Source organism: Mesocricetus auratus, unplaced genomic scaffold, assembly GCF_017639785.1.
Source record: "Mesocricetus auratus isolate SY011 unplaced genomic scaffold, BCM_Maur_2.0 Super-Scaffold_100025, whole genome shotgun sequence".
Classification (NCBI taxonomy): Eukaryota; Metazoa; Chordata; class Mammalia; order Rodentia; family Cricetidae; genus Mesocricetus; species Mesocricetus auratus.
In genome coordinates this window covers 24,590,635-24,616,318 of record NW_024429206.1, presented here as the reverse complement: position 1 = coordinate 24,616,318, position 25,684 = coordinate 24,590,635, and the positions used below count along the sequence as shown (strand labels likewise).

General features: G+C 50.6%; 1 protein-coding gene across 3 annotated transcripts; it reads left to right on the top strand.

The window, feature by feature from the left end:
* The first annotated feature begins 9,594 nt into the window (after positions 1–9,594).
* Syna (syncytin a) lies at positions 9,595–23,374 on the top strand. Of its 3 annotated transcripts, XM_040731032.1 has the most exons (4): positions 9,595–9,780; positions 17,619–17,792; positions 18,866–18,979; positions 21,175–23,374. In XM_040731032.1, the coding sequence occupies exon 4, from the start codon at positions 21,316–21,318 to the stop codon at positions 23,176–23,178; it is 1,863 nt and encodes a 620-aa protein (XP_040586966.1). In that variant the 5' UTR covers positions 9,595–9,780; positions 17,619–17,792; positions 18,866–18,979; positions 21,175–21,315; the 3' UTR covers positions 23,179–23,374. The 3 variants fall into 3 exon arrangements, with proteins under 3 accessions (XP_040586966.1, XP_021088778.1, NP_001292320.1); XM_021233119.2 differs by lacking the exons at positions 9,595–9,780; positions 17,619–17,792 and adding an exon at positions 18,479–18,585; NM_001305391.1 differs by lacking the exons at positions 9,595–9,780; positions 17,619–17,792; positions 18,866–18,979 and having other exon boundaries at positions 21,316–23,178.
* The last annotated feature ends 2,310 nt before the right edge of the window (positions 23,375–25,684 follow it).

Genomic DNA, 25,684 nt, shown 5'->3' with positions numbered 1-25,684 from the left:
AATTTCACACGGTTGTGAGCTGACTCATGTGCTGGCAATAGGACTCAAGACCTCTGCAAGCTCTTACCACTGGGCCAGCTCTCCAGCTGCCCAGCCCTTTTTTTTTTTTTTTTTTTTTTTTTTTTGGTTTTTCGAGACAGGGTTTCTCTGTAGCTTTGGAGGCTGTCCTGGAACTCACTTTGTAGACCAGGCTGGCCTCGAACTCACAGAGATCTGCCTGCCTCTGCCTCCCGAGTGCTGGGACTGCCCAGTCCTTTTTAAAGTCCTGCTGGGCACCAAACCCAGGGTTTCATGCATCCTCGACTGCCCTGTAATCCAGGAGCCCCACCCCATCACCTAGGCCGATAGTTCTTGTGTATAGAATTCTTTCTGATCCCAGGAATCTCTGTGTGTGGGCTTCATTATCTTTAGACTCCTCAGTGAGCCCTTTGGCGGAGGAGTCCTGGCCTGCCCAGGCATGTGCGCACACAGGGACCCATTCACTCACCACCTTCTGTGCTGCCCTGGGGGTGAGCATTCCAAGAAGGCTGTGTCTGACAGGAAGTAATGTTTTCCTCATACCTAGCTTGTTAGGTGCAGGGTATAAGCTGTAAACCTTGGCCACTCTTCCAGATCCCCAACAGACTTCAATTTCGGTGCCTTTTTCTTTTTGCCTTTTGTAAGTAGGTCTTACTATGTAGTCCAAGGTGACTTCACAATTGCAACCCTTCTGCCTCCATATCCTGAGCAGACAGAATGCCAGCCTGCGTCTGATTATGTTTCAGGCGACTGTCTTGGGTACGTGATGGAGCAAACAGGCTGAGGGCTGAGCTCAAAGGGAAAAAAAAAAAAAACCAAAAACATTAATACAAAGGACTTATAGGGTCTGGAGAGATGGCTCAGAGGTTAAGAGCACTGCCTGCTCTTCCAGAGGTCCTGAGTTCATTCCCAGCAACCACATGTTGGTTCACAACCATCTGTAATGAGATCTGGTGACCTCTTCTGGCCTGCAGGTAAACATGTAGGCAGAACAGTGTATGTATACATGATAAACAAATAAATAAATCTTTTTAAAAAAAAGGACTTATAGCCCTCACTGAAGTGCCAGCTACTCAAGTGGCTAAGACAGGGGGATGGCGAGTTCAAAGCCAGCCTGGTCACCTTAGCCAGGTCCAGCTCAAAACTCCAAGGTGATAGCTGGCAGGATGGATCAGTGGGTGGCGTTTGATCCCATGGGCCCACATGGTGGAAGGGGAGACGTGACCCCACTCCCATGCTTTGGTGTATGCACACATACATGTAGATAAGAGTTACCTAAATAGGCAAGCGATGAAAAGGCGTGAGGACTGGGCTCTGGGTAGAGCTCCTTGCCTGTCACCACCCAGAGAGGAGCTGGGGGCATGGCTCAGGAGTCGAGCATTTGCCCCAAGCTTCATCCTCAAACAAGACACACACATACTCACTCATGGCTGGGCTTACAGCTTGATAAGCCTGGCCATCAACCAAGATTTGTTGCCCGTCCCATTTCACATGTTATTAGACACTTGGAGAGTTCTGTCCAGGAACTGATTTCCAGTTCTAACTTTCCCCGGTGTACGCCACCAGAGCCCAGTGCACCACCACTAAGTGTATCCCAACTTTCTTCTCTCCCCTTTTATTTTTCTTTTTATACGTGCATTTTTGTCCACATGTATGTGTGCACACATGCACGCAGTCCTCTGGGAAACCAGAAGGGGGGGCGTTGGGTCCCCTGGAACTGAGATTGGAGAAGGTTGTGAGCCATCCTGTGGGTGTTGGGATTTGAACCTGGGCCCTGTGGAATAGCAGCTAATTCTCTTAACTGCTGAGCCGTCTCTCCACCCATCCCCTGTCCTTTATATTTATTTCATGACAGGGTCTCACTAAGGTGCCTAGGTTGGTTTTTACCTTTTTAATCTAGTATTATTATTACTATTTTTTTATCTTTTAAAATAATTTTTTTATTTTATTTTCCAGTTTAAATTTAGATAAGAAACAAGGTTGCTTCACAAGTCAGTTCCAGGTCCCTCTCCCTTTCCCTCCCCTCCTCCCGTGCCCTCCCCCCAACCCCTCCCCATTATCCCCTCATTCCCCCAGGGAGGGTGAGGCCCTCCATGGGGGTGTCCATAGTCTGTCATTTCATACAGGGCAGGGCCTAGATCCTTCCCCAAGAGTTCAGGGTGAGAGTGCACCTCACATTGTTCGATGGGAGTCCAAAGTCCGTGTGTATACTTGGGATGGGTACTGATCTGCTGCCCAAGGCTCAATAGATTACCTAGGCCTCGTCACTGACACCCACATTCAGGGGGTCTTGATCAGTCCCATGCTGGATTCCCAGACATCAGGATTCAAGAGTTAATCTTTGTCTGGTCAGCTGTTTCTGGGGGGTTAAACCAGCCCAGTCTTAATCCCTTTGATCATCAGTCCTCCCTCTTTGTTACTGGCTTTCTTGAGTTCAGCTCAGTACTTAACCAAGGGAGTCTGCCTCTTCTTCAATCAGCCACTAAATGAAGATTCTGTTTCCCAGACTCTCTGGCCATAGGATTGTATATTACTACCATTTTTCTAGACAGGGTTTCTCTGTGTAACAGCTCTGGTTATTCTGGAACTTGCTAGACAAGGCTGGCCTTGAATTCAGAACTCACAGAGATCCACCTGCCTCTGCTTCCCAAATGCTGGGATTAAAGGTGTGTGCCACCACTGTCTGGTGGTTGCTGTTATTATTATTGTTGTTGTTATTTTGTCTCACTATGTAACCCTGACTGGCCTAGAACTCATTATGTAGATCAGGCTGGCCTCTAGCTCATGGACATCCTCCTGCATGTGCCTGCCGGGTGGTAAGATTAAATACCCCACTAAATATTACCTTTTGTTTTATGTAGCTAAGCTCTGCCTGCATGTATGTATGTATGTGCACCGTGCGTGTATGTGTGGCGCCCAGGGGAGGCCAGACGAGGACCGTGAATTTCCTGGCACAGAGTTAAAGACAGATGTGGGCCTCCATGCAGGCTGGGGATGAGTCCAGGTCCTCTGGAAGAGCAGCAAGCACTCTTAACCCCTGAGCCATCATCTCTCTACCGGAGAGGCAATTTTCTTCTGAGTGCCTTCCCTGACAGGATGACCCCGCCCACACCCAGGCCCCGTGAGCAAAAGCAACTGGCCTCGGTGAGTTAGAGCTGATCAGAGGCTGTGAATGGGGACATGTGGGGACAGAGGGAAAGATGGTGAGTGGGAGCGGCCATAGACAGGGTACACGGCACACACGTATGAAATTGACAGAGAATAAGCAAGGACCGCCTAAGCCCGTGGCTCTCCACCTTCCTAATGCTGCGACCCTTTAATGCAGTTCCTCATGCTGTGGTGATCCCCAACCACAACATTGTTTTGTTGCTACTTCATAGCTGCAATTCTGCTACTGTTATGAATCGTAAATAACTGATATGTGGAATATCTGATATGAAGGACATCTGATATTTGACCCCCAAAGGGGTCTCAACCCACAGGCTGAGAACTGCTGGAATTTAAAAAATAAAAAGCTGGGTGTGTTGGCACATGTTTTTAACTTCCGTTCTGAAGTGAAGAGGCAGATCTATCCCCCAAGCAGGACTTGGGTGGCCAGGCAGCCAGGCTGGTGAGGCTGAAAAAGAAAAAGAAAGGTCAGGCACTGGAGAAGGTTGAGCAGACGCAGCACACACTGCTCTTGCAGAGGGCCCGGACTCCATCAGCACCACAAGGTGGCTCACAGCCGTCTGTGACTCCAGATCTGGCTCACTTCTAGCTCCCGCAGGCAACCAGGCACGCATGTGGTGCACGTTCAGACATGCAGGCAAAAGATTTGTCCCAACAAAATAAAAACAAATAAATCTTAAAAAACAAAAAAACAAGAAACAATGGCAGGGCCAGAGAGGTGGCTCGGCAGGAAAAGGCCCTTGCCACCAAGAATAAGGATATGAATTCAGTTCCCAGAACTCACACGACGGAGAGAACCAACTGTTGCAAGTTGTACTTCGACGTCCGTGCTCTTTGTAGTTCTTGGCTCTCTCTCTCTCTCTCTCTCTCTCTCTCTCTCTCTCTCTCTCTCTCTCTCTCTCTCTCTCTCTCTCTCTCTCTCACACACACACACACACACATGTTTTGAAAATTTTGTTTTGTTTTTTTTCGAGACAGGGTTTCTCCGTGGCTTTGGAGGCTGTTCTTGTAGACCAGGCTGGTCTTGAACTCACAAAGATCCACCTGCCTCTGCCTCCAAGTCCTGGGATTAATGGCATGTGCCACCCACGCCACGTTTGAAAGTTTTTAAAAAGATGCATCGGTGGGACGAGTGCTGAGGAAGTAGCTCAGCGGGGAGAGTGTTTGCCTAACACACTTGGAGCACTGGTTTTCATGCCCACCGGTGCATAAAGCCCACCCATAGTGTTATGTGCCTGTAATCTTAAAATTAGGAGCCACGCGGACAGAAGGACCAGGAGTTTACGGTCACCCTCAGCTACATATTGATTTCAAAGCCATCCAGGATAACATGAGACCCTGTCTCAAAAGCTAAAATTAGATCCTTCTTCAAAACGGAGGTGTCCCGAGGCAGAAACGGCGGAAGCACTGAAGGATTGCCTGTGGAGTCCAGACTAGCCTGGGCTACAAAGTAAGGCTATCTCAGGACAGCAGCAAAGCCAAACAACAAAACCCAAGGTACAGAGGAGTATGGGGGCTAAATCATATAGCAAATAGAGATGGGGCTGTAGCTCAGTTGGCAGAGTGCACGCCTCGCATCACAAATCCCGAGTGTAGGGGTGAGCCCACAAATCTCTCCACGCCCAAAAGGGCGGAGATAGGGAGATTAGCTAGCGCAGGTGGGATATTTAAGGAAAAGAAAACTCTCTCTCTTTGGAAGCCTGCCATGCTTCTGACCTTTCAGCTTGTGTGTAAATTCTTTCTCTAGTAAATAAATATATTATATTATTCCACATTCCATTGACCTCCCCTGTCACCCGAGTTCAATCCTTAGCATTGTATAAACAGGGCATGAAGATGACTGCAATCCCAGGACTCATGAGGTGGGTGCAGGGGCCAGAAGTTCAAAGCCATCCTTAGCTTATCGGGACTTGGGGTCTAGCCTGGGTTACATGAGACCCTGTCTAAAAATAGGGTCAGCTTCCTGTGAAGCCTGAGCCATGGATGGCTGTGGGTAACCCTCCCCTTCCTGTTCCCTCCATCTAGCGTACTGTGGTGGGGTGGACGGTATACCAACCAGGACCTTATACCAGGATGCTCAGACCAGGAACTTCCCCTTCTGATCATTTCCCATTTCTTTTCAAAGTGACATCTGGGATGATGTCCCTGTTGAGTCCTTTTTGGATGCCGACGCAGAAAGCCCAAAGCCACCTTGTGACCTACTTAACGGTTGTGACTGGGAATGTCTCTGAAGGAGACTGAGGGAGGGGTGACTCAGACATGGTGCAGACCTGGCAGTGCCTCTGCCTCTCGAGTGCTGGGATCAAAGGCGTGGGACAGCCTCCTCCGCATGTCCCAGGCCACCGGTGTCCCCAGGAAGCTCGCAGCCAGGTCAGGTTAACCTCAGAAAGGCTAGCTGAGTGAAGCTAGCCGCAAAACATAGATGTGGGCATACTGGTCCTGTAGGCATCACTGCCCGCTCTGGGAGAGACCTTGGGGACTTTGAGTCGGAGTTCCCACAGCTGACACGGGCAGCGGCCAAGATTCAGGATAAAGCCGTTCCTCCTTGCCAGGTTGTGGCATGGTGGCCAAAACTATAATTGTAGCACTTGGGATGTGAGTTCCAGGACAGCCTGGACTACGTAAGACCTAGGAAAAAAGAAAGAAAAAAGTAAAAAAAAAAAAAAAAGGGGGGGACTCATAGTTCCATGGTAGAGCTCTGTTGCCTAGAATACCCACCACACACACACACACACACACACACACACACACACACACACACACACACTCACACACACATCCCACACTCTACACGGGCTTAGGGACACCAAAGGGAGATACTGAGGGGTGGGAACAAGGCATTCGACAAGAACAGTTGAGAATCTGAATCAGCTGGGGGAAGGGGAATGGAGGAGCCCCGGGCGGGGGGGTGAGTAAGGGGGGCTAGGACAGAATGCAAGAGAGGGTTCAACAGTATCCCGGAGTTCGCTTCAAGGACACTGGAATCGCAAACCTGAGCTCCAGCTCCGAGCACCCCAACACTGGACAGCAGTACACCAGTACCTCTGGCTCAATCCTCCACCCTCCACCTGTAACGGAGGAGGAGGTGGGCGGGTCCCCAAGTAAGCGGTGTCTCAGCGCCCCAGCTTTGGACAGCCAGCCCCTGCTCAGATATCACCGCTCCTTCAACTGCCCGCAAATATTTACATCCTGTTTATGCCAAGGCCTCCCAGGACCTCAGTTTTCATGAATAAAATATGAGTTTCTAGGCCAAGCTTAGAAGGGAAGAAACCCAGGTCAGCCAGCTGGTAGGGACCAGAGGTGGTTTAATCTTTTGGTTGCTGTCACCCCCTGTATGGAATTTTGAGGGACTGCGGTCAGGGAGACCAGAGGCCAGAGATTTTTTGTGGCGTTTTCTGTATTTCTTGGCCATTTCCTGGAATTAGACCACCAAGCTGTGTTCACAGGTCTGTTTCCAGAGGAACCCAAAACTTCCTTGTTTTCTTTTCCTTTAGCTAATTTTGCTATTTTTTTAAATTTACTTATGTTTTTTTGAGACAGGGTTTCTCTGTGGCTGTCCTGGAACTCTCTCTGTACACCGGGCTGGCCTCAAACTCACAAAGATCTAACCTGCCTTTGCCTCCCGAGTGCTGGGATTAAAGTCGTGCTCAGCCACCAACCAGTCCTATTTTTTGTTTTTATGTGCATTGGAGTTTTGCCATGGGTGTTAGGTCCCCTGGAACTGGAATTACAGACAGTTGCGAACTGCCATGTGGGTGCTGGGAATTGAACCCTGGTCCTCGTGAGGAGCAATCAGTGCCCTTAACCTCTGAGCCATCTGTCCAGTCCTTTCCTATTCTTTTAAAACTGTTTTGTTGTTGTTGTTTTGACTGAGTGTCATGTAGTCCAAACTGACCTGGAACTCAGATTTGAAAATGACCTTGAACTTCAGATCCTCCTGCTCCATCTCTGCTGGGTGTGGGATTATAGACATGCACCCTTTGTTCCCAGGTCTGGGGTGCTGGTGCGGAACCCAGGGCTTCCTGCCTGGTAGACAAGCACACTACCCACTGAGCTCCAATCACAGCCCTTATTAAATTTTTTGTTTTTTGATATTTATTTAATGTGTGTGTTTTGCCCTGGTGTCTGTGTGCCACTTGTGCACAGTGCCTTTGAAGGCCAGAAGAGGGCGTGGGATTCCCCGGAGCTGGGGATTACAGGCGGTTGTGAGCCGCCATGTGGGTGCTGGGAACCATTCTCTGGTCATCTGGAGGTGTAAGCAGTGCTCTTAATGCTGGCCCAGCTCAAAACGTTTGCTTTTGTTTTATTGATACAGTTTCCCCATGCAGCCTCCCAATCACAGACCCACCTGCCTCTGCCTCCCAAATCCTGGGACTAAAGATGTCAACCGCTATGCCTGGCAGTCCCCATTTACCCTAACTTGAGGCAATCCTCCTGCCTCAGCTTCCCAAGTGCTGAGATTACAAGTTGGACACACACACACCAAAGGCTTTTATATTTTAGTTTAGTTTAGTTTTGGTTTTTCGAGACAGAGTTTCTCTGTGGCTTTGGAGGCTGTCCTGGAACTCACTTGGTAGTCCAGGCTGGTCTCGAATTTACAGAGATCCGCCTGCCTCTGCCTCCCGAGTGCTGGGATTAAAGGCGTGCGCCACCAACGCCCGGCTACCAAGGCTTTTATTAATTGTTCTGAAATAGTATAATCAAGTCAGAACATTGTGTAGCTAGAGGGTGGTGGGGGATATGTAGGGAGGAGGTCATTTTTCCCAAGGCAGAGGAAATGCAGGGTCAGAGGGCAAGGGCTGGCCGTGGCCTGGCAGTTTATGGGGATTGTTTATTTATTTAGTGTGTGTTCCTGTGAACTTGAGACTTGGCACTCAAGTGGAGGGCACAGGACAGCTTGTGGGTCCCAGGGATGGAACTCAGGCGGCCAGGGTTGGCGGCAGATTCCTTTATCTGCTGAGCCACCTCATCACCCACAAGCACAATTTTCATTTTATTTATTTATTTACTTTGAGAGAGTCTCATGTAGCCCAGGCTGACCCTGAACTCACTATGTAGCTGTGGATGATCCTGAACTCCTGAATTTCCTGCCTTCACCTAAGTGGTAGAATTACATGTGTCCTTGCCTCCTCCCCTCTTTTTTGAGACAGGATCTCAATAAAGCCCAGGCTGGCTTTGAACTCATGATCTTCCAGTTTCTGTTTGCTGAGTAATTGGATTATATGTATGCTACCATGCCCTACTTTTTAAAAAAGATTTATTTTACTTTTATGTTTGTGTGAGTGTGAGTGTGTGTGTGTGTGTGTGTGCCAAGTGAGTGCACGCACCCACAGAGGACAGAAAAGGGCGTTGTATGCCCTTGAGCTGGAATCACAGGCAGCTGTGAGCTGCCAGACCTGGGTGCTGGGAACTCAATTCAGGTCCTCTGCAAGAGCAGCACATGCTCTGCCCAGCCATCGATCCATCCCTGGTTTCAATTTTAATTTTGGTTCAAATAAAAGTATTCCAGATGTCCCTCATTTTCAAAGTGGCCTCACAGAGTTGGTACCATGGAACTTTTTGCTGTTGTTGTTTTATGGGAAGGGAAATCATGATTTAGAAACATTATCGGAATTGGTAGGCATGGTGGTTAATGCCTGTAATCCCAGCAATCTGGAGAGCTGAGGCTTCCAGTTCCAAGCTAGTCTGGATTATAGAGAGAATACCAGGCCAGCCTTGGCTACAAACTGTAACTCTGATTCAAATTTTTGTTTTGATTTTTTTTTTTTTTTGAGACAGGGTTTCTCTGTGTAACAGTCTTGGCTGTCCTGGAGCTCATTTTGTAGACCAGGCCTGACTCAAATTTAAAAAAATAACAAATGTGGATGGGAAACAAAACAGGAAGTTCCCAGCTTTAAAAGGACCATCTGGGAATGTGCTAGAATCTGGCCTGCTGTGGCCCAGGCTTCGTGTTTCCCCCCACCCCCTGGGGGGAGAGAGAGAGAGAGAGAGAGAGAGAGAGAGAGAGAGAGAGAGAGAGAGAGAGAGAGAGAGAGAGAGAGAGAGAGAGAGAGAGAGAGAGTGTTCTTGGTTTAGGGGAGGAGAGAGGCACTAGGGACTGTTGGAAGCCCTGTACTTGACCGGCCCTCCCTTCGTGTCCTGCAGGCTGTGGGCTATAAGGGGAGGAGGGAAAGGTGGTACACGGGGAAGGGGGATGGGTTGGGGGGGTGTAGGGGGCAGGGGGTCAGCATGGAGCCTGCCTGGGCAAACTAAGAGGATGTAGCTGTCAGGGCTGGGGGTGATGAATCAATCGTGTGGGTGTTGCTCCATAGAGGGCCTGAGCCAGCCTGGTTCCAGCTGTGTGGGCTCCTGGAATGTGCAGACACTCTCCCAGGGAGCCCAGCCTGGCTGGAGCCTCACTTCCGCTCTCTGAAACTAATTTGTCCCTGGCAGTCCTGGCTCAGGGAGAGCAGTGGTCACTGCATCCCTGAGACCTCCTGCCGTCATCATCTCCTACACAGACACCATCCTGATTGCCAGCTTGACAAGGCTAGAATCACCCGGAGAGAACTCTGGGCTTGTCTGCGAGGGGGCTTCCGGACTGAATTCATGGGGGTAAGAAGGCTCACACTGAGTTTGAGCAGCATCTCGGGATGAGGTCCCGAACTGAACGAAGAGGAGAAAGTGAGTCATGTAGCACCAGCAGTAGTCTCTCTTTGCTTCCTGACTGCACGGTGATGGGACCCGGCCTCGTGTTCCTGCAATTTTTGTGCGGTGATGGGCTGTTTGCCCTCAAACCAGACCAAGATAAACCCTTCCCCGCTTAAGTTCTGTTGTTGTTTTTAACTAACGCATACTCTTTTGTCCTTTGTTACTTTCTAAGAGTCACACCAAACCCCGTGGTGTGGTGGTTTGGAAGAAAATAGCCCCAAGGGCGTGGCACCGTTAGGAGGTGTGGCCTTGTTGGAGGAAGTGTGTCACTGTGCAGGCGGGCTTGAGGTCTCTTATATGCTCAAGCCATACCCAGCGAAGCAGGCCACTTCCCGTTGTTGCCTTGAGTAGAGATGTAGGACTCTCCTCCAGCAGGGTGCCTGCCTGCACACCACCGTGTCACCCCACGATGACAATGGACTAAACCTCTGAAAGTGTAAGCCGCCCCAATTAAACGTTTTCCTTTATTCGAGTTGTCACGGTCAGGGTGTCTCTTCACAGCAATAGAAGCCTTAACTAAGACACCCCATATATCCTTTTTAAAAAAATACATACCTTGGGGTAATTTATAAATTAAGCACTGCAGAGATTAACAATAAAACGAAACACTATGGTACCGAGGCAGTGGGTCTGATAATAGACACCCACAGAATGACTAGCAGGAGGGTAGCACATACTGTGTGGATATGTTGCAGTTCAAGGCTCAAGTTCTTCTCCTCCACAAATTAAAGAAGTAAAAGACAGAGTTCAAGGCACAGTGAAAGTAAATTTCGTTGGCAAGTGAGGGCTCCTGAGCTTGTGGTCCACTGACTTCAGAGACCTGGATTTTCCTAGAGTCTAAGTACCCCCTCACTGGCTACCCCAGTCTGCCCTCTGTTGGTCTGAAGCTGTCTATGCACTCTCTCTCTCTCTCTCTCTCTCTCTCTCTCTCTCTCTCTCTCTCTCTCTCTCTCTCTCTCTGGAACAGAGACCAGATCCCCCACTTCAAGTACACCCATTTGTGTACTGATAGTGTTACCCCTCCCACCCTACCTCAGGACACAAGTGCTACAGTGTGGTCCCTGTCTCAGAGCAAGGCTATGCAAATAATTGGTGGGTACTTGGGACCTGTCACCAATCTGGGTGGACCCCTAGCTTTTTTTCTTTCCTGGGGGGCTAACATATCAGAGACATTAGGTAGCCATTCACTTGATAACTGAGGTTCCTAACAGGGTTGTGTATACAGTGTAGAAACCCTGCACATCAGTCAATAGGATATGAAGGCTTAGTCAGTTAGACTTAACAGGAGGGTAGGTTATACACCATGGAAACACTCAACAAAGGGATAATTCACAACCCAGATAAGATGGATGGTTAGACAGGGACTGCAAAATATCCCATCATGCTACTTAAAACGGCACAGAAATAGCTCAAGTTGACCTCAAATTTTCACTTTTCCTGTCTCTACCTACTAAATTATGAGGTTACATGTTTGTAATTTCTAGAAGTTTCCATTTCAATTCTCTGGGACTATGGTAGTTGGCTGTAGGTAATTAAAACTTCAGCAGGTGGAATTCAGGTTGTGGAGCATGGGGGGCAATGAGGATAGGGTGGGGAGCGTGATGCTACTTACAACTTACCAGGTTGTCAGTATATGAAAAGTTCTAGAACAACAACAACAAAAGGTTATCTCGCTTTGTCGCCCCAGATTCCTGTTGGGGGAGGTGCTGCCATGTCCCCATTTGTCACAGAGGGGGACTAAACCATGCAGTGGGGTAAGGGCTGCGGCCTAAGGCACACACAGGATGGGGAGGGGGCGAGGTTCTGGAGAGTTGGCCCATTTCAGCAGAGGTGAGGACCGGGAGGCCCCAGTGCCCACAGCCTGAGGCTGGTTAGAGGGCAGGACAGAGAAGGCAGAAGTCTTGGGATAGCCACCATGCGAGAGGCTTCCTGGGTAAACAAGATTCATCACTATTCCTTGCAGTCCTGTGGTCTCCTGCTGAGGCCCTGGCGGTGCCCTCTGTACCTGCCCCGCCCTCAGTCACAGCAGCCTGTCCACTCTGCAGTGCAGCGGGAAGGCAGATCTGAACTTGAACACCCGTCCGCGGTGTGTTTGGAGGGGAAGAAGCCCCTTTATTTACTTATTGTGTATACAGTGCTCTGTCCGCATGTATCCCCAAAGGATAGAAGAGGGCACCAGATCTCATTACAGATGGTTGGCAAGAGCAGCCACGTGGTTGCTGGGAATTGAGCTCAGGTCCTCTGGAAGAGCAGCCAGTGCTCTTAACCTCAGAGCCACCTCTCCAGCCCTGACACATACATTTTCTAGGAGGCATTGCTACTGCTGGTGCTGCTGGCCACCAGGCCATTGGCAGGGTCCAGAGTTCGCGCAGCCTGTGAGCACTGGTCCCTACAGGGTTCGCGCAGCCTGTGAGCACTGGTCCCTACAGGGTTCGCGCAGCCTGTGAGCACTGGTCCCTACAGGGTTCGCGCAGCCTGTGAGCACTGGTCCCTACAGGGTTCGCGCAGCCTGTGAGCACTGGTCCCTACAGGGTTCGCGCAGCCTGTGAGCACTGGTCCCTACAGGGTTCGCGCAGCCTGTGAGCACTGGTCCCTACAGGGTTCGCGCAGCCTGTGAGCACTGGTCCCTACAGGGTTCGCGCAGCCTGTGAGCACTGGTCCCTACAGGGTTCGCGCAGCCTGTGAGCACTGGTCCCTACAGGGTTCGCGCAGCCTGTGAGCACTGGTCCCTACAGGGTTCGCGCAGCCTGTGAGCACTGGTCCCTACAGGGTTCGCGCAGCCTGTGAGCACTGGTCCCTACAGGGTTCGCGCAGCCTGTGAGCACTGGTCCCTACAGGGTTCGCGCAGCCTGTGAGCACTGGTCCCTACAGGGTTCGCGCAGCCTGTGAGCACTGGTCCCTACAGGGTTCGCGCAGCCTGTGAGCACTGGTCCCTACAGGGTTCGCGCAGCCTGTGAGCACTGGTCCCTACAGGGTTCGCGCAGCCTGTGAGCACTGGTCCCTACAGGGTTCGCGCAGCCTGTGAGCACTGGTCCCTACAGGGTTCGCGCAGCCTGTGAGCACTGGTCCCTACAGGGTTCGCGCAGCCTGTGAGCACTGGTCCCTACAGGGTTCGCGCAGCCTGTGAGCACTGGTCCCTACAGGGTTCGCGCAGCCTGTGAGCACTGGTCCCTACAGGGTTCGCGCAGCCTGTGAGCACTGGTCCCTACAGGGTTCGCGCAGCCTGTGAGCACTGGTCCCTACAGGGTTCGCGCAGCCTGTGAGCACTGGTCCCTACAGGGTTCGCGCAGCCTGTGAGCACTGGTCCCTACAGGGTTCGCGCAGCCTGTGAGCACTGGTCCCTACAGGGTTCGCGCAGCCTGTGAGCACTGGTCCCTACAGGGTTCGCGCAGCCTGTGAGCACTGGTCCCTACAGGGTTCGCGCAGCCTGTGAGCACTGGTCCCTACAGGGTTCGCGCAGCCTGTGAGCACTGGTCCCTACAGGGTTCGCGCAGCCTGTGAGCACTGGTCCCTACAGGGTTCGCGCAGCCTGTGAGCACTGGTCCCTACAGGGTTCGCGCAGCCTGTGAGCACTGGTCCCTACAGGGTTCGCGCAGCCTGTGAGCACTGGTCCCTACAGGGTTCGCGCAGCCTGTGAGCACTGGTCCCTACAGGGTTCGCGCAGCCTGTGAGCACTGGTCCCTACAGGGTTCGCGCAGCCTGTGAGCACTGGTCCCTACAGGGTTCGCGCAGCCTGTGAGCACTGGTCCCTACAGGGTTCGCGCAGCCTGTGAGCACTGGTCCCTACAGGGTTCGCGCAGCCTGTGAGCACTGGTCCCTACAGGGTTCGCGCAGCCTGTGAGCACTGGTCCCTACAGGGTTCGCGCAGCCTGTGAGCACTGGTCCCTACAGGGTTCGCGCAGCCTGTGAGCACTGGTCCCTACAGGGTTCGCGCAGCCTGTGAGCACTGGTCCCTACAGGGTTCGCTCAGCCTGTGAGCACTGGTCCCTACAGGGTTCGCGCAGCCTGTGAGCACTGGTCCCTACAGGGTTCGCTCAGCCTGTGAGCACTGGTCCCTACAGGGTTCGCTCAGCCTGTGAGCACTGGTCCCTACAGGGTTCGCTCAGCCTGTGAGCACTGGTCCCTACAGGGTTCGCGCAGCCTGTGAGCACTGGTCCCTACAGGGTTCGCGCAGCCTGTGAGCACTGGTCCCTACAGGGTTCGCGCAGCCTGTGAGCACTGGTCCCTACAGGGTTCGCGCAGCCTGTGAGCACTGGTCCCTACAGGGTTCGCGCAGCCTGTGAGCACTGGTCCCTACAGGGTTCGCGCAGCCTGTGAGCACTGGTCCCTACAGGGTTCGCGCAGCCTGTGAGCACTGGTCCCTACAGAGTTCGCTCAGCCTGTGAGCACTGGTCCCTACAGAGTTCGCTCAGCCTGTGAGCACTGGTCCCTACAGGGTTCGCGCAGCCTGTGAGCACTGGTCCCTACAGAGTTCGCTCAGCCTGTGAGCACTGGTCCCTACAGGGCCCCTGTCCACCATCATCACATTGCACTTGAGCTGTTCTAGTCTAGAAAGCCGATCTGACTGGGGCTTCCCTATCTTTGCTTTTTCGTTTTGTTTTATTTTCTTGCTTTGGTTTGTCTGAGACAGGGTTTCTCTGTGTAGGTCTGGCTTTCCTGGAACTAGATCTGTAGACCAGGCTAGCCTGGAACTCACAGAGATCCGCCTGCCTCTGCCTCCCGAGTGCTGGGACTAAAGGCATGTGCCACCAATGCCCAGCTAGTTAAGGTTTCTATTGCTGCAATGAAACACCAGCAAGCAAGCTGGGGTCAGGCAGGGTGGCGAATGCCTTTAGTCCCAGCACTCAGATCTCTGTGAGTTCCAGGCCAGCCTCTTCTACAGAGCGAGTTCCAGGACAGCCTGTTCTACAGAGTGAGTTCCAGGACAATCAGGACTGTTACAGAGAGAAACCCTGTCTCGAAAAACCAATTTAAAAAAAGCAAGGAGGGAAGGGTTTATTTGGCTTATACCTCCACATCACACTTATCATCTAAGGAAGTCAGGACAGGAACTCAAATATGGCAGGAACATGGAGGCAGGAGCTGCTGCAGAGGCCATGGAGGGGAGCTGCTTACTGGCTTGCTCAGCCTGCTTTCTTATAGAACCCAGGACCACCAGCCCAAAAGGGACTGGTCCCTCCCCCATCAATCACTAATTAAGAAAACGCCCTACAGCTGGCTCTTATGGAGGCGTTTCTCAATTGAGGTTCCCTCCTTTCAGATGACTCTAGTATGTGTCAAGTTGATGTGAGACTACCAGCACAGCAGCCCACCTGAGGAGGCCAGACCCTTAGTTTCCTATTTCATAAAAGAGGACCTTGGATATAGATGTTCCCAGGCCTTAGCCTATTTCCAACATGCTGTCTTTTTTCTTTTTCTAGGGTAGTGTGGTTAGAACCCAAGGCTTTGTACGTATTAGATAAATACTCTGCAGTTGAATCACACCCCTAGCCTGTCACTGGGGCATTCTAGGCAGATACTCTGATACTGAGACACACCCCAGCCCCTCACTGGGGGGATTCTAGGCAAGTGCTCTACCACTAAGCCACACCCCAGCCCTTCACTGGGGGATTCTAGGCAGGTGCTCTACCACTGAATCACACTCCAACTGAGACAGAGTCTCAGTGGTGGTCTTGAGTCACCTCTGGAGCTCAGGCAAGCCTTTGCCTCTCATATGCTGGGACTACAAGTGTCAGCCACTACACTCCTCTCAAAAAAACAAACACAAACAAAAGCAAACCCCCCCTCCAAAAAAACCCTGCTTTCCTTCCTATCATTCATATAATGGGAAATCAGTTTTCTGTTTGTCAGCCAGGTGTGGTGACTCATACTTGTAATCCCAGTAACTGGAGAAGTTGAGACTGGAGGTTTACTGAGACTTCAAAACTAGCCTGGACTACATGGGAAGACTGTCTAAAAAAACACAAGCCAAAAATGGCTGACCATGGTGACACATGCCTGTAATCCTAGCACTCAGGAGGCAGAGGCAGGAGGATCAGGAATTCAGTCACTCTTGACTACATAGAGAGTTCCAGGCCAATCTGAGTTACATGAGGCTCTCACAAAAATGTAAAAGTAAAATAAAATAAAATTAAGGGGCGGGAGACTTGGCTCAGTGGTTAAGAGTACTTGCTGCTCTTACAGAGGACCCAAATTTGGTTCTCAGCACAGTGGCATACATTTAGACACATACACGTACACAAATAACTAATTAAAAGCTGTAAAAAGGACTTTGTTTCCAAGACAACAGCAGCTTGAATAGGAGCCCTCTTCTGTAGACAGAAGTTTCTGTCCCGCCCCTGTCCTGTAGACGTTCAGTCCCAAATAATCACACAGAGGTGTATATTAATTATAAACTGTTTGGCCAATGGCTCAGGCTTCTTATTGACTAGCTCGCTCTCTCTCTCTCTCTCTCTCTCTCTCTCTCTCTCTCTCTCTCTCTCTCTCTCTCTCTCTCTCTCTCTCCTTCCCTCTCTATTGCTTTGGAGCCTGTCCTGGAACTCGCTCTGCAGACTAGGCTGGCCTTGAACTCACAGAGATCTGCTTACCTCTGCCTCCCAAGTGCTGGAATTAAAGGCGTGTGCCATTAACACCTGGCTGGCTAGGTCTCTCAATTATTAACCCACTTCTATTAATCTGTGTATCTCCACGTGGTCTTGGCTTACCCATGATGCCCGGGTCTCTTGCTTCCTGGGCAGCTACACGGCATCTCCCTGACTTTGCCTACTCCCTTTCTCCATCCCTGTTTGGATTTCCTGCCAGGCTAAACCCTGTCTGTCCATTAGCCGAAATGGCTTTATTCATCAACCAATAAGAGAAATATATATTCACAGCATACCGAAGGACACCCACATCACCTCACTCTCATTAAGTTTTTATAGGGATAAAGCAAAGGAAGTCACAGACCAAAACACTTCTATCATTAAGGATTTATTTTTTATTTTATGTATTTGAGTGTTTGTCTGCATGTATGTACGTGCGCCAAGTGACTGCCTGGTGTCTACAGACACCGGAAGGGGGCATCAGATCCCTCTGGGACTGGAGTTATAAGCAGTTGTGAGAGCATCAAGGGCTCTTTGTTGTTGTTGTTTTCTGAGACAGTGTTTCTCCGCGTAGCCCTGGCTGTCCTGGAACTTGATCTCTGTAGACCATGCTGGTCTCAAGCTCCACCTGCCTCTGCCTCCCGACATTAAGTGCTCTTAACTACTTAGCCATCTCTCCAGCTCTGATACATTTTTGTTTCAGTTACGTTGGTGGAAACATTAGAGTGACCGAATACAGCAAAGCTGGGAATCCTCTTCTAATGGCTTCAAGTGCTATCTGAAATCACCCTGTGCTTTTGGGTTGAGCAAGCCAGTTGCCTGCCAAGCTAATACATTTTAAAACCGCCTCACCTGATAGTCACAAGAATGTTAGATCAGGTATAGAGCAGGGAAAGGAATGGCTAAAAAAAAGAAAAAAAAAAAAAAAGAGGGCTAAAGATAGCCCAAGGAAATTTTAATTAAGCTCTGGCCTACAACATTCCTGCATCACCACAAACCTAACAGCTGATCAGTCCAGCAGAAGGTTCAGGGTGAGATGCAGTTTCTTTTGGAAACTCCTGTTCACTTCTGGTCCTGTTGACTCTTCGCATTGCCTTTTAGAAGGAGGGGGTGGGAGGACCATTGGACCCTTACCTGAGATTCCAACCATTCCTTCCACAGAACTATGCTCTAATTATATACAGCCTAGAGGTGTTGTCTAAGGACACGTTAGAGTATATAAACTGGGGAGAATTAACTGAAGAAGCTCAGTCCATGAGGCCATGTAGAAGCCATCATCCATGCTGGACCAAGCTTCCCAGGGCAGTTGCTTTGGGGGTCACCCATGCTCTGAAGGTAAGCCCCAAAACACTTACTGGTTCCTCCAATGACACCTTTGGTGGAATCATATGTTGGTTGGTCATTGGTTGATTTTTTTTAAGATTTACTTGTATTATTTTGTGTATGTGAGCATTTTGTGTACATGTACATCTATACATCAAATACATGTGTGGAGGTTGTGAGCCCCCATGTGGGTTCTGGGAATCGAACCTGGGTCCTTTGCAAGAACAACAAATTCTTACTCTTAATCATTGAGCCAACTTTCCAGCCCTGCCATTGGGATCTTATGAAGAGCAAGATGTTATTTATGACTCCCTAGGGAACTAATTCCTTTTGTTTTGCTTTGTTTGAGACAGGGTCTCACTATGTAGTCCAGCAGGCTTGGAGCTCGCTGTGTAGACCAGGCTGGCCTTGAACTCATGGAGCTCTGCCTGCTTCTGCCTCCTAAGTGCTGGGATTTAAACACATGAGCCACTGTGCCTGGCAAGAATTCTTGCAAGGAAGAGGTACTTGGGTCACTGTTGTCTTGAATTTTTTGGTGAATTAATGATAGTACCCAAAACTACACTAATCTGCATTAATCCAGGCTTGTTCTCCTCGATTCCTCCCAGTACCAACTGAGAACAAGTGGTCATAAGAGGCGCTTATGACCACCTGACATGCTGGGTTTTGTTTTTTGGTTTTTTTTTTGAAACAGGGTCTCACTGTGTATCCTGGAATCTGGAGGAGCTCACTAGATAGACCCAGCTAGCCTGGACCTCACAGAGAGCTACCTTGTGCTTTTGCCTCCCAAGTGTATGGGTTAAAGGTGTGTGCCACCATGCCCACCCTAACATACATTCTCTTACCACTCAACACCCCACTCCTGGCATTGGAAACTTTTGGCTCCCCATCCTTTCATATCAGATGCTGGGGTGGGGCATCTGATATGAGAAGCTTCAAAATTGGAGACTGACTCTCACACCTCTGAGAGCCTGTCCCATCCTGCGCCAGCCACTTTGCCCCCCTGCCCCATGTGGGGAGAAAAGATACCCCAACCAGATTGCGTTTAGCTCTAGCTGCCCAGAGCGCTCTTCTTTCTATATCAGGTCCCCATAATCGATGTGAGCCTGGACTCCAGCTTGGCAAGCTCTCCGGGATTGATTACTACTGACTGGGATCAGGGGTCATCGCCCCCACCTATCACCCTCAGTGGACCCTAGGTAACCTGTGATTACATCGTGTTTATTGGACTGGGGGAGGGCTGCTTATTCAGTTTCACCAGAACTGGGCCGGACCCCAACATGAGTTCCCTCCCCCTCCCAAGGGAGGGGAGGACATGCCTATGAAATCTAAGCAGCACAGACCAGCACTGCAGGCTATTTGGGCATTCCTTTCCCCATTCCTTCCTGGTCACTCCTGGTTGCCCAATTCCTCCCTTGGGAGGTGGCATTCTAGATGAGTTCTGCGACACCATTGTCATTCTTTCACAAAGCCTCCTCTCTGTGACTATGTCACCCAGATCCAACCCCTCCTGAGGACTCTTAGTATTGGCCTGCTCTCACACTGCTGTCCTGTCCATTCGCCTCAGATCAGAGCCACCGCCCCCACAATTGCTACCCCACATGATCCTAATTTAAGAAGGACCTTTCTGCTGGGCAGTGGTGGCACACGCCTTTAGACCCAGCTCTTGGGAGGCAGAGGCAGGCCGATCTCTGTGAGTTTGAGGTCAGCCTGGTCTACAGAGCGAGTTCCAGGTCAGCCAAGGCTACACAGAAACCCTGTCTCAAGAAACAAAACCAACAACAACAAAACCCTTTCTGCCTTTATTTGTTAGGCTCAGTATCCACTCACTCCAAAGGAACTCAGGGATGTAACTTGTGATCATCAGCTACCGGAAAGCCTCCATTTTACCCCCCACTAACTCCCCATGGCATCCCATCCTGGCAATCCAAATGCCAGATGTCCCCTACTGGAAAGTTCAGGACGTATGCCTAATTAGTCTTAATTAGTAACTCCTGTCTGCCCAGTGGTCCCCAAACCTTGTCCTGACCTTCGAAGCCCCAGCCTCACTCTGAGCATCTTCAAATGACAACACTTCTGTTCTCTCCGCTCTTGTGACTGACCAGGGATGCTGAGTGTTCCCCTCCAAGGCTCAGGTAGCCTCTCCCCAAGCCACATATCTTGGCTTCCTTGTAACCTCCTCTTCCCATGGGGTACCCCAAAGCTGCAAAGCTCTAAACAAAGGCACCCATCCCCTAACCCCAAGCTACACGAAACCCTGCCTCCTTTCTGGGCCTAGCGGGTTATTACTTTTGTATCTGGGTCTCCAACTTCGGGGTCTCAGTAAGCCAGGCTTCTGGTGGTCCTCTCACAGAGCCTCTGCCCCCCACAACCTCCTCAAGCTCATTCTCTGTGCTCAGAGGCCTGTACCACTGCTCCTGCCTCAGGACATCCACACCCCTCCAAACCTCGCTTTGTACCTTCATCCTTAGCTCAGCCCTAGGTGTCCTCAGCCAGGGTCATGGAGACTGTGTGTCTATATAAGGGGTTCGACTTGGTGGTCCAGGGCTGCCCTTCTTCCTTGAAAACCCTTGGGGTGCCTCCCGTTAACAACAGAAGCTCTCAAATTACCATTTACCCACCTATTACTGTCTCCACCTCCACAATCTCCTTGAGCTCCCTGTTCTCTTCTCCTGCATTTAACAGATAGATAAACTGTTGTTTGTTTTATTTATTTTTGGGTTTTTGAGACAGGGTTTCTCGCTGTAGTCTTGGTTGTCCTGTAAACCAGGCTGGCCTCCAACTCAGAGATCCGCCTGCCTCTGTCTCCAGAGTGCTGGAATTAAAGGCGTGCGCCACCAACGCCCGGCTGTTATGAAACTCTTAATCTGCCCACTTTCCCCCTGTAGACTTTAGCCCTACAGGGGACCCCCATTCTTTCATTGATCCCTCTGGCTCCTTGCTACTTTCTAACCCTAACCCCAACCCTAATATCCTATTGCTGAGGACCCCATAATTGGCACTCTTTAAGGCTATACCATTGACCACCTTTGAGCCCCTGTCCCCAACATCACCTCAAGGCAGGCAGAGGCCATCACCTTTACCAGGGTCCTGACACTGGCACAAAATCAAAAGGCTGGTGGTGTCTACACTGACTCCAAATACACTCATCACGCCCTCCATTCTCATGCCTTCATTTGGCAAGAGAGGGGCTCTCTTATGCCACAGGAGACACCTATAATTAATTGCAAATTAATCTACAAACTCAACCAGGCCACTATCAGGCCACAGTAGCCACAAGGTAGCCCAAGGCCACACTCGGGGGTTGTGACAGAAGCCAAAGTGAAGGGAATCTGGCTCCAGGCCCTGATCTAAGGCTTCTAACCCTCCCCTGTTTGTGTTTCTGCTCTCACAGATCTGACCTCCATAAGCAAAACCCTCCCAACCTGGAGATTGCCTGACTTCAGCCGCTCCTGCACTAAGTGACAGACGGGCTGGACTTACGAGTCCTCAGGTCTCTGTGCCCTCCGCCACCGCCAGCCACCCCTGAAGAGCCATGATTCGCCCTTGGGTTCTCTGTCTCCTCCTCTTTTCTCACTCCTCCGCCTATTCTGAGAGCTGGATGCCCCTCATAAACCTCTCCCACCGCTTACTCAAGGACGCTAACTCCTCCTTGTCTTCCAGCTGCTGGGTCTGCTTGTCCATCCAAACCCAGCGATCTCTAGCCATCCCAGCCCCACTAACGACTTGGACAGACTCGCCCATGAAACTTCATATCACATACTCAACCCGGACCCTCTCCGGCCCTTACCCTATTTCTGACCTCGAGAGGCGCCTCCAGAATTTCCAGCCATTAACTGCGCATGACTCTTTCGTCAATCCTGACCGACGGGCCATTGCTCTTCTTCAGCTCACTAGCTTAACAGGCATACTTCCCATACTCTCCCGAATTACCTCCTCCAGATACACTGGAGATCACATCTATGAGTCCGCCCAGCGCCCCATATGGGGGCCGCTCTCCTCCCAGACCCTCCTCTACTCCCAGGCTCCTCTCTGTATATCCCGTTTCTTCAAGAACTCAAGGCATGCCACCTTCGTGGGCAACCTCTCCGCTTCTCTCTGCAACCACACGTTTCATCTTTCCCCGTCTGCCAACCACCAATCCATAGATCTGTCCACCAGCTACGCATTTGCCCAGCTAATGACCATGCCAGGCGCTAAGTGGAGAAATCCCTTGCGCTTTTCAGGACCCCCTTCCCTAACCTCAGGGCAGCCTTACCACCCCTGCCTGGTAGACGACATCCATTGTCACACCTACCCAACCACGCCCTGGAGGCAGTGCCCTTCCTTCCCGTCCAGCACCTGCTATAATCTTACGCTGTTTGAACCAGACAACACAACTCACCCCATCACCCTGTCTGTGGACACCACGTACTTCAAGATTAAACTCCAGGGACATAAAGATCCCTATCCACTCTTTCAGTATCAGCCCCTCATGGGGGCAGCCCTCTCTGGACAATATTCAGTCTGGGAATATGAATCCACTGTCCAGGAAAACGGGGTCATCACTCCAAACATCTTCTCACACCTTCTCTCCTTAACGTACTCCTTTTGTCTCAACTCCTCGGGAGTCTTCTTCCTCTGCGGAAGCTCGACGTACGTCTGTCTCCCGGCCAATTGGTCGGGTGTCTGCACCCTTGTCTTCCAATACCCAGACATTGAACTCCTTCCCAGTAACCAAACCGTAACTGTCCCCCTTTTTGCTACAATTCCCTCCTGGGTCTCCACTTCTCGCCGGAAGAGAGCCTTTCACCTCCTCCCCCTTCTTGCGGGCCTGGGCATTACTTCCGCCCTCGGGTTGAGCATCGCTGGCATCACCACCTCAACCATCTACTTCCAACAGCTTTCGAAGGCTCTCTCGGACAGCCTAGACGAAATAGCCACCTCCGTTATCACCCTCCAGGACCAAATAGACTCGCTGGCGGGGGTCGTTCTCCAAAACCGTAGGGCTCTGGACCTCATCACCGCCGAGAAAGGGGGCACCTGCCTCTTCCTCCGCGAAGAGTGCTGCTTCTATGTAAACCAGTCCGGAGTAGTCCGGGATGCAGCAAGGAAACTTCGAGAAAGAGCATCCGAACTCCGCCCAACGTCCAGCTCTTGGATCCAGGGGCTGGAGCTGGGATACTGGCTGCCCTCCTGGTTGACATCCTTCATAGGACCCATTCTCTTTATCCTGTTTCTGCTCATTTTTGGACCGTGTCTTCTTAACTGCTTGACTCACTTTGTATCCCAGCGAATGAGTTCTTTCATTCAGAACACTACCAAAGGGCACGTGGACAGGATCCTTCTGCTTCGAGAGTCCCAGTACAAGAGACTTCCCCCGGAGGAGGCTGCCATCCAGCAGCAAGAAACTACCTGAACCACAGACCCCGCCCCCTTCTATCTACGGATCTGTAGAAATAAAGGTCACTGTTGGCCACACCCACACCATTTTGAAAATCTTCTCCAGGGGCTGGAGAGATGGCTCAGAGGCTAAGAGCACCGGCTGCTCTTCCGGAGGTCTTGAGTTCAATTCCCAGCACCCACATGGTGGCTCACAACCATCTGTAATGAGATCTGGTGTAAACATGCCAGAACACTGTATATATAATAAATAAATCTTAAAAAAAAAAAGAAAATCTTCTCCCTTTCGTTTAAATGGGCAGTTTTCCCAAACCCAAGCAACCAGCATTCTAGGGTTATTATTATTATTATTATTATTTAGATGCTGGACATCCCTTGCCCCCTTGGAGATGTTTGCGATCACCTGGCCAACTTCAGTCACTGCTCACGACTCTGCCTCTTCGACTCTTGACTTTTCTACTCTTCCATCACTCCTGGCAACAGAAGTTTCTGAACCCCATCTCCACTTCCCCCAAGTCTGTGTCTACCCCTAGTCTGTAAGCGTCGACCTGCTTTCCCAAGGGTCTTCTCAGATTAAACCCGTCCTGTTGCAGAAGTTGCCCATTTCCTTGTTTATCCTTCCTTCCTTGGACCTTTCAGCCACCACCCAGGGAGCCTCTGAGCCAGGGTAACTTGTTTGGATGCTGGCTCCTCAGTTCCGGGGACAAGGGTCAGTCTTGAATATAATTCCCCTCCTGTGGCTGCCAAATGAGCAAAACTGAGAATTTTCCAGAGAGTTAAGTTCAGCTGATTTACAAGGAACTCTAATTCCAAAAGTAGGCTGTGGTCTTACCTCATGCCACATGCCCCTTCTGTTAGTTCCCGCTGTATCTGGGCAGCCAGAGCGCCTCAGCTGCCGAACATCCCTTAAAAGTGCTCGTCTGGCCTAGCATTGGTGGCGCACGCCTTTAGTCCCAGCACCCTGGAGGCAGAGGCAGGCGGATCTCTGTGAGTTTGAGGCCAGCCTGGTCTACAGAGTGAGTTCCAGGACAGCCTCCAAAACAATACAGAGAAACCCTGTCTCGAAAAACTAAAACAAAACAAAACAAAACAAAAACAACAACAACAAAAAAACCTGTCTGTCACAGTCTCCTCTCTTGCCTCTTGTGGTTCCTCTCTTGCCTGTTCCGTCTGTCTGCCTCTCTCATGTCCTCACTCCAGGACAACCTTGGACTCCTTCACTCCCTCTCCGCCCCACAATAACCCTCTTGCACTAACTGCTGTGTATGGGTGTTCTCTTCGGGGCACACCTTGGCAGGACCCTCCGTGGATACCCTTTTGCTATGTTTTTAATCCTTTCAGGCAGAATGTCCTCCACAGGCTCAGATGTTTGAATATAGAGTCGCCAGTTGGCAGTGCTGTTGGGAGATTTAGGGGGGTAGCCTTGTTGGAAGAGTTGGGGTTTTTTGAGGTGAGCTTTGAGAATTTAAAGAGGCCGGCCACTTTGAGATTACTACCTCTGCCTTGTACTTGTGGTCAAGTGTGAGCCTTCAGTTTCTACTGTGTCTTCCATTTGATGTATATCCCACCCCATGCCATGCCATGGCCACTCCAGAATTGTTAGACCAATAAGTCCCTCCCGCCTATAAATTGTTAGACCAATAAGTCCCTCCCGCCTATAAATTGTTAGACCAATAAGTCCCTCCCGCCTATAAATTGTTAGACCAATAAGTCCCTCCCACCTATAAATTGCCTTGGCCATGAAGTTTTATCACAGCAACAGAAGTGCAATACAGGGGTGCCGGCATGGATATTTTATCCAACATGTATGAAATGTAGTCCAGGCTCGACTTGAACTCACGGCGATGCTCCTGCCTTGGCTTCTTGAGTACTGGGACCACAGACAGGAATGCGTCAGTCACCACACTCTGGCATTGTTTTTTAGTCAAAGTCACAAACTGGTAACATTTCATCTGTCTTTGGTGCTGTGTTTTGGGAGGAAACTGAAGGATCTTAATGGTGTGAATTCCCATAAGGGGTCAAAATTCTCAAGAGAGATGTCCCCTTACAGGGCTGGAGAAATTAGGTCCGTGGTTAAGAGTGTTTGCTTCTCTGAGTTCAGTTCCCAGCAACGGAGACTAAGTAGCTACAGCTGCCTGCAACTTGGGCTCTAGGGGATCCTGTTGTCTTTTCTGGCTCAGGGGAAACTGCACCCAGGTGCACATGCATACACATAATTAAAAAAATCTTTAAACAGTTGACCCCTTAGGCTTCGTGCTGTTGCTAGGACAGGGCTGGAGGAAGACCACAGCATAGAGACCTCTGTCTCCAGGCGAAGAGCTCAGAGAACTCTGGGTATGACAGCATGCCTGTCATTCCAGCACTGGGGAGGCTCAGGCTGCAGAGTTTGCAAGTCAGCCTGGGCTATATAAATGAGACCTTATCTCAAAAAGCTCAATCTATGCAGTTTTATTTACAGAGGAAGGTCTCTCAGGAAATCCGGAAGGCTGCAAGGAAAAGCTCCCAGGAGCCCAGAACGGGTA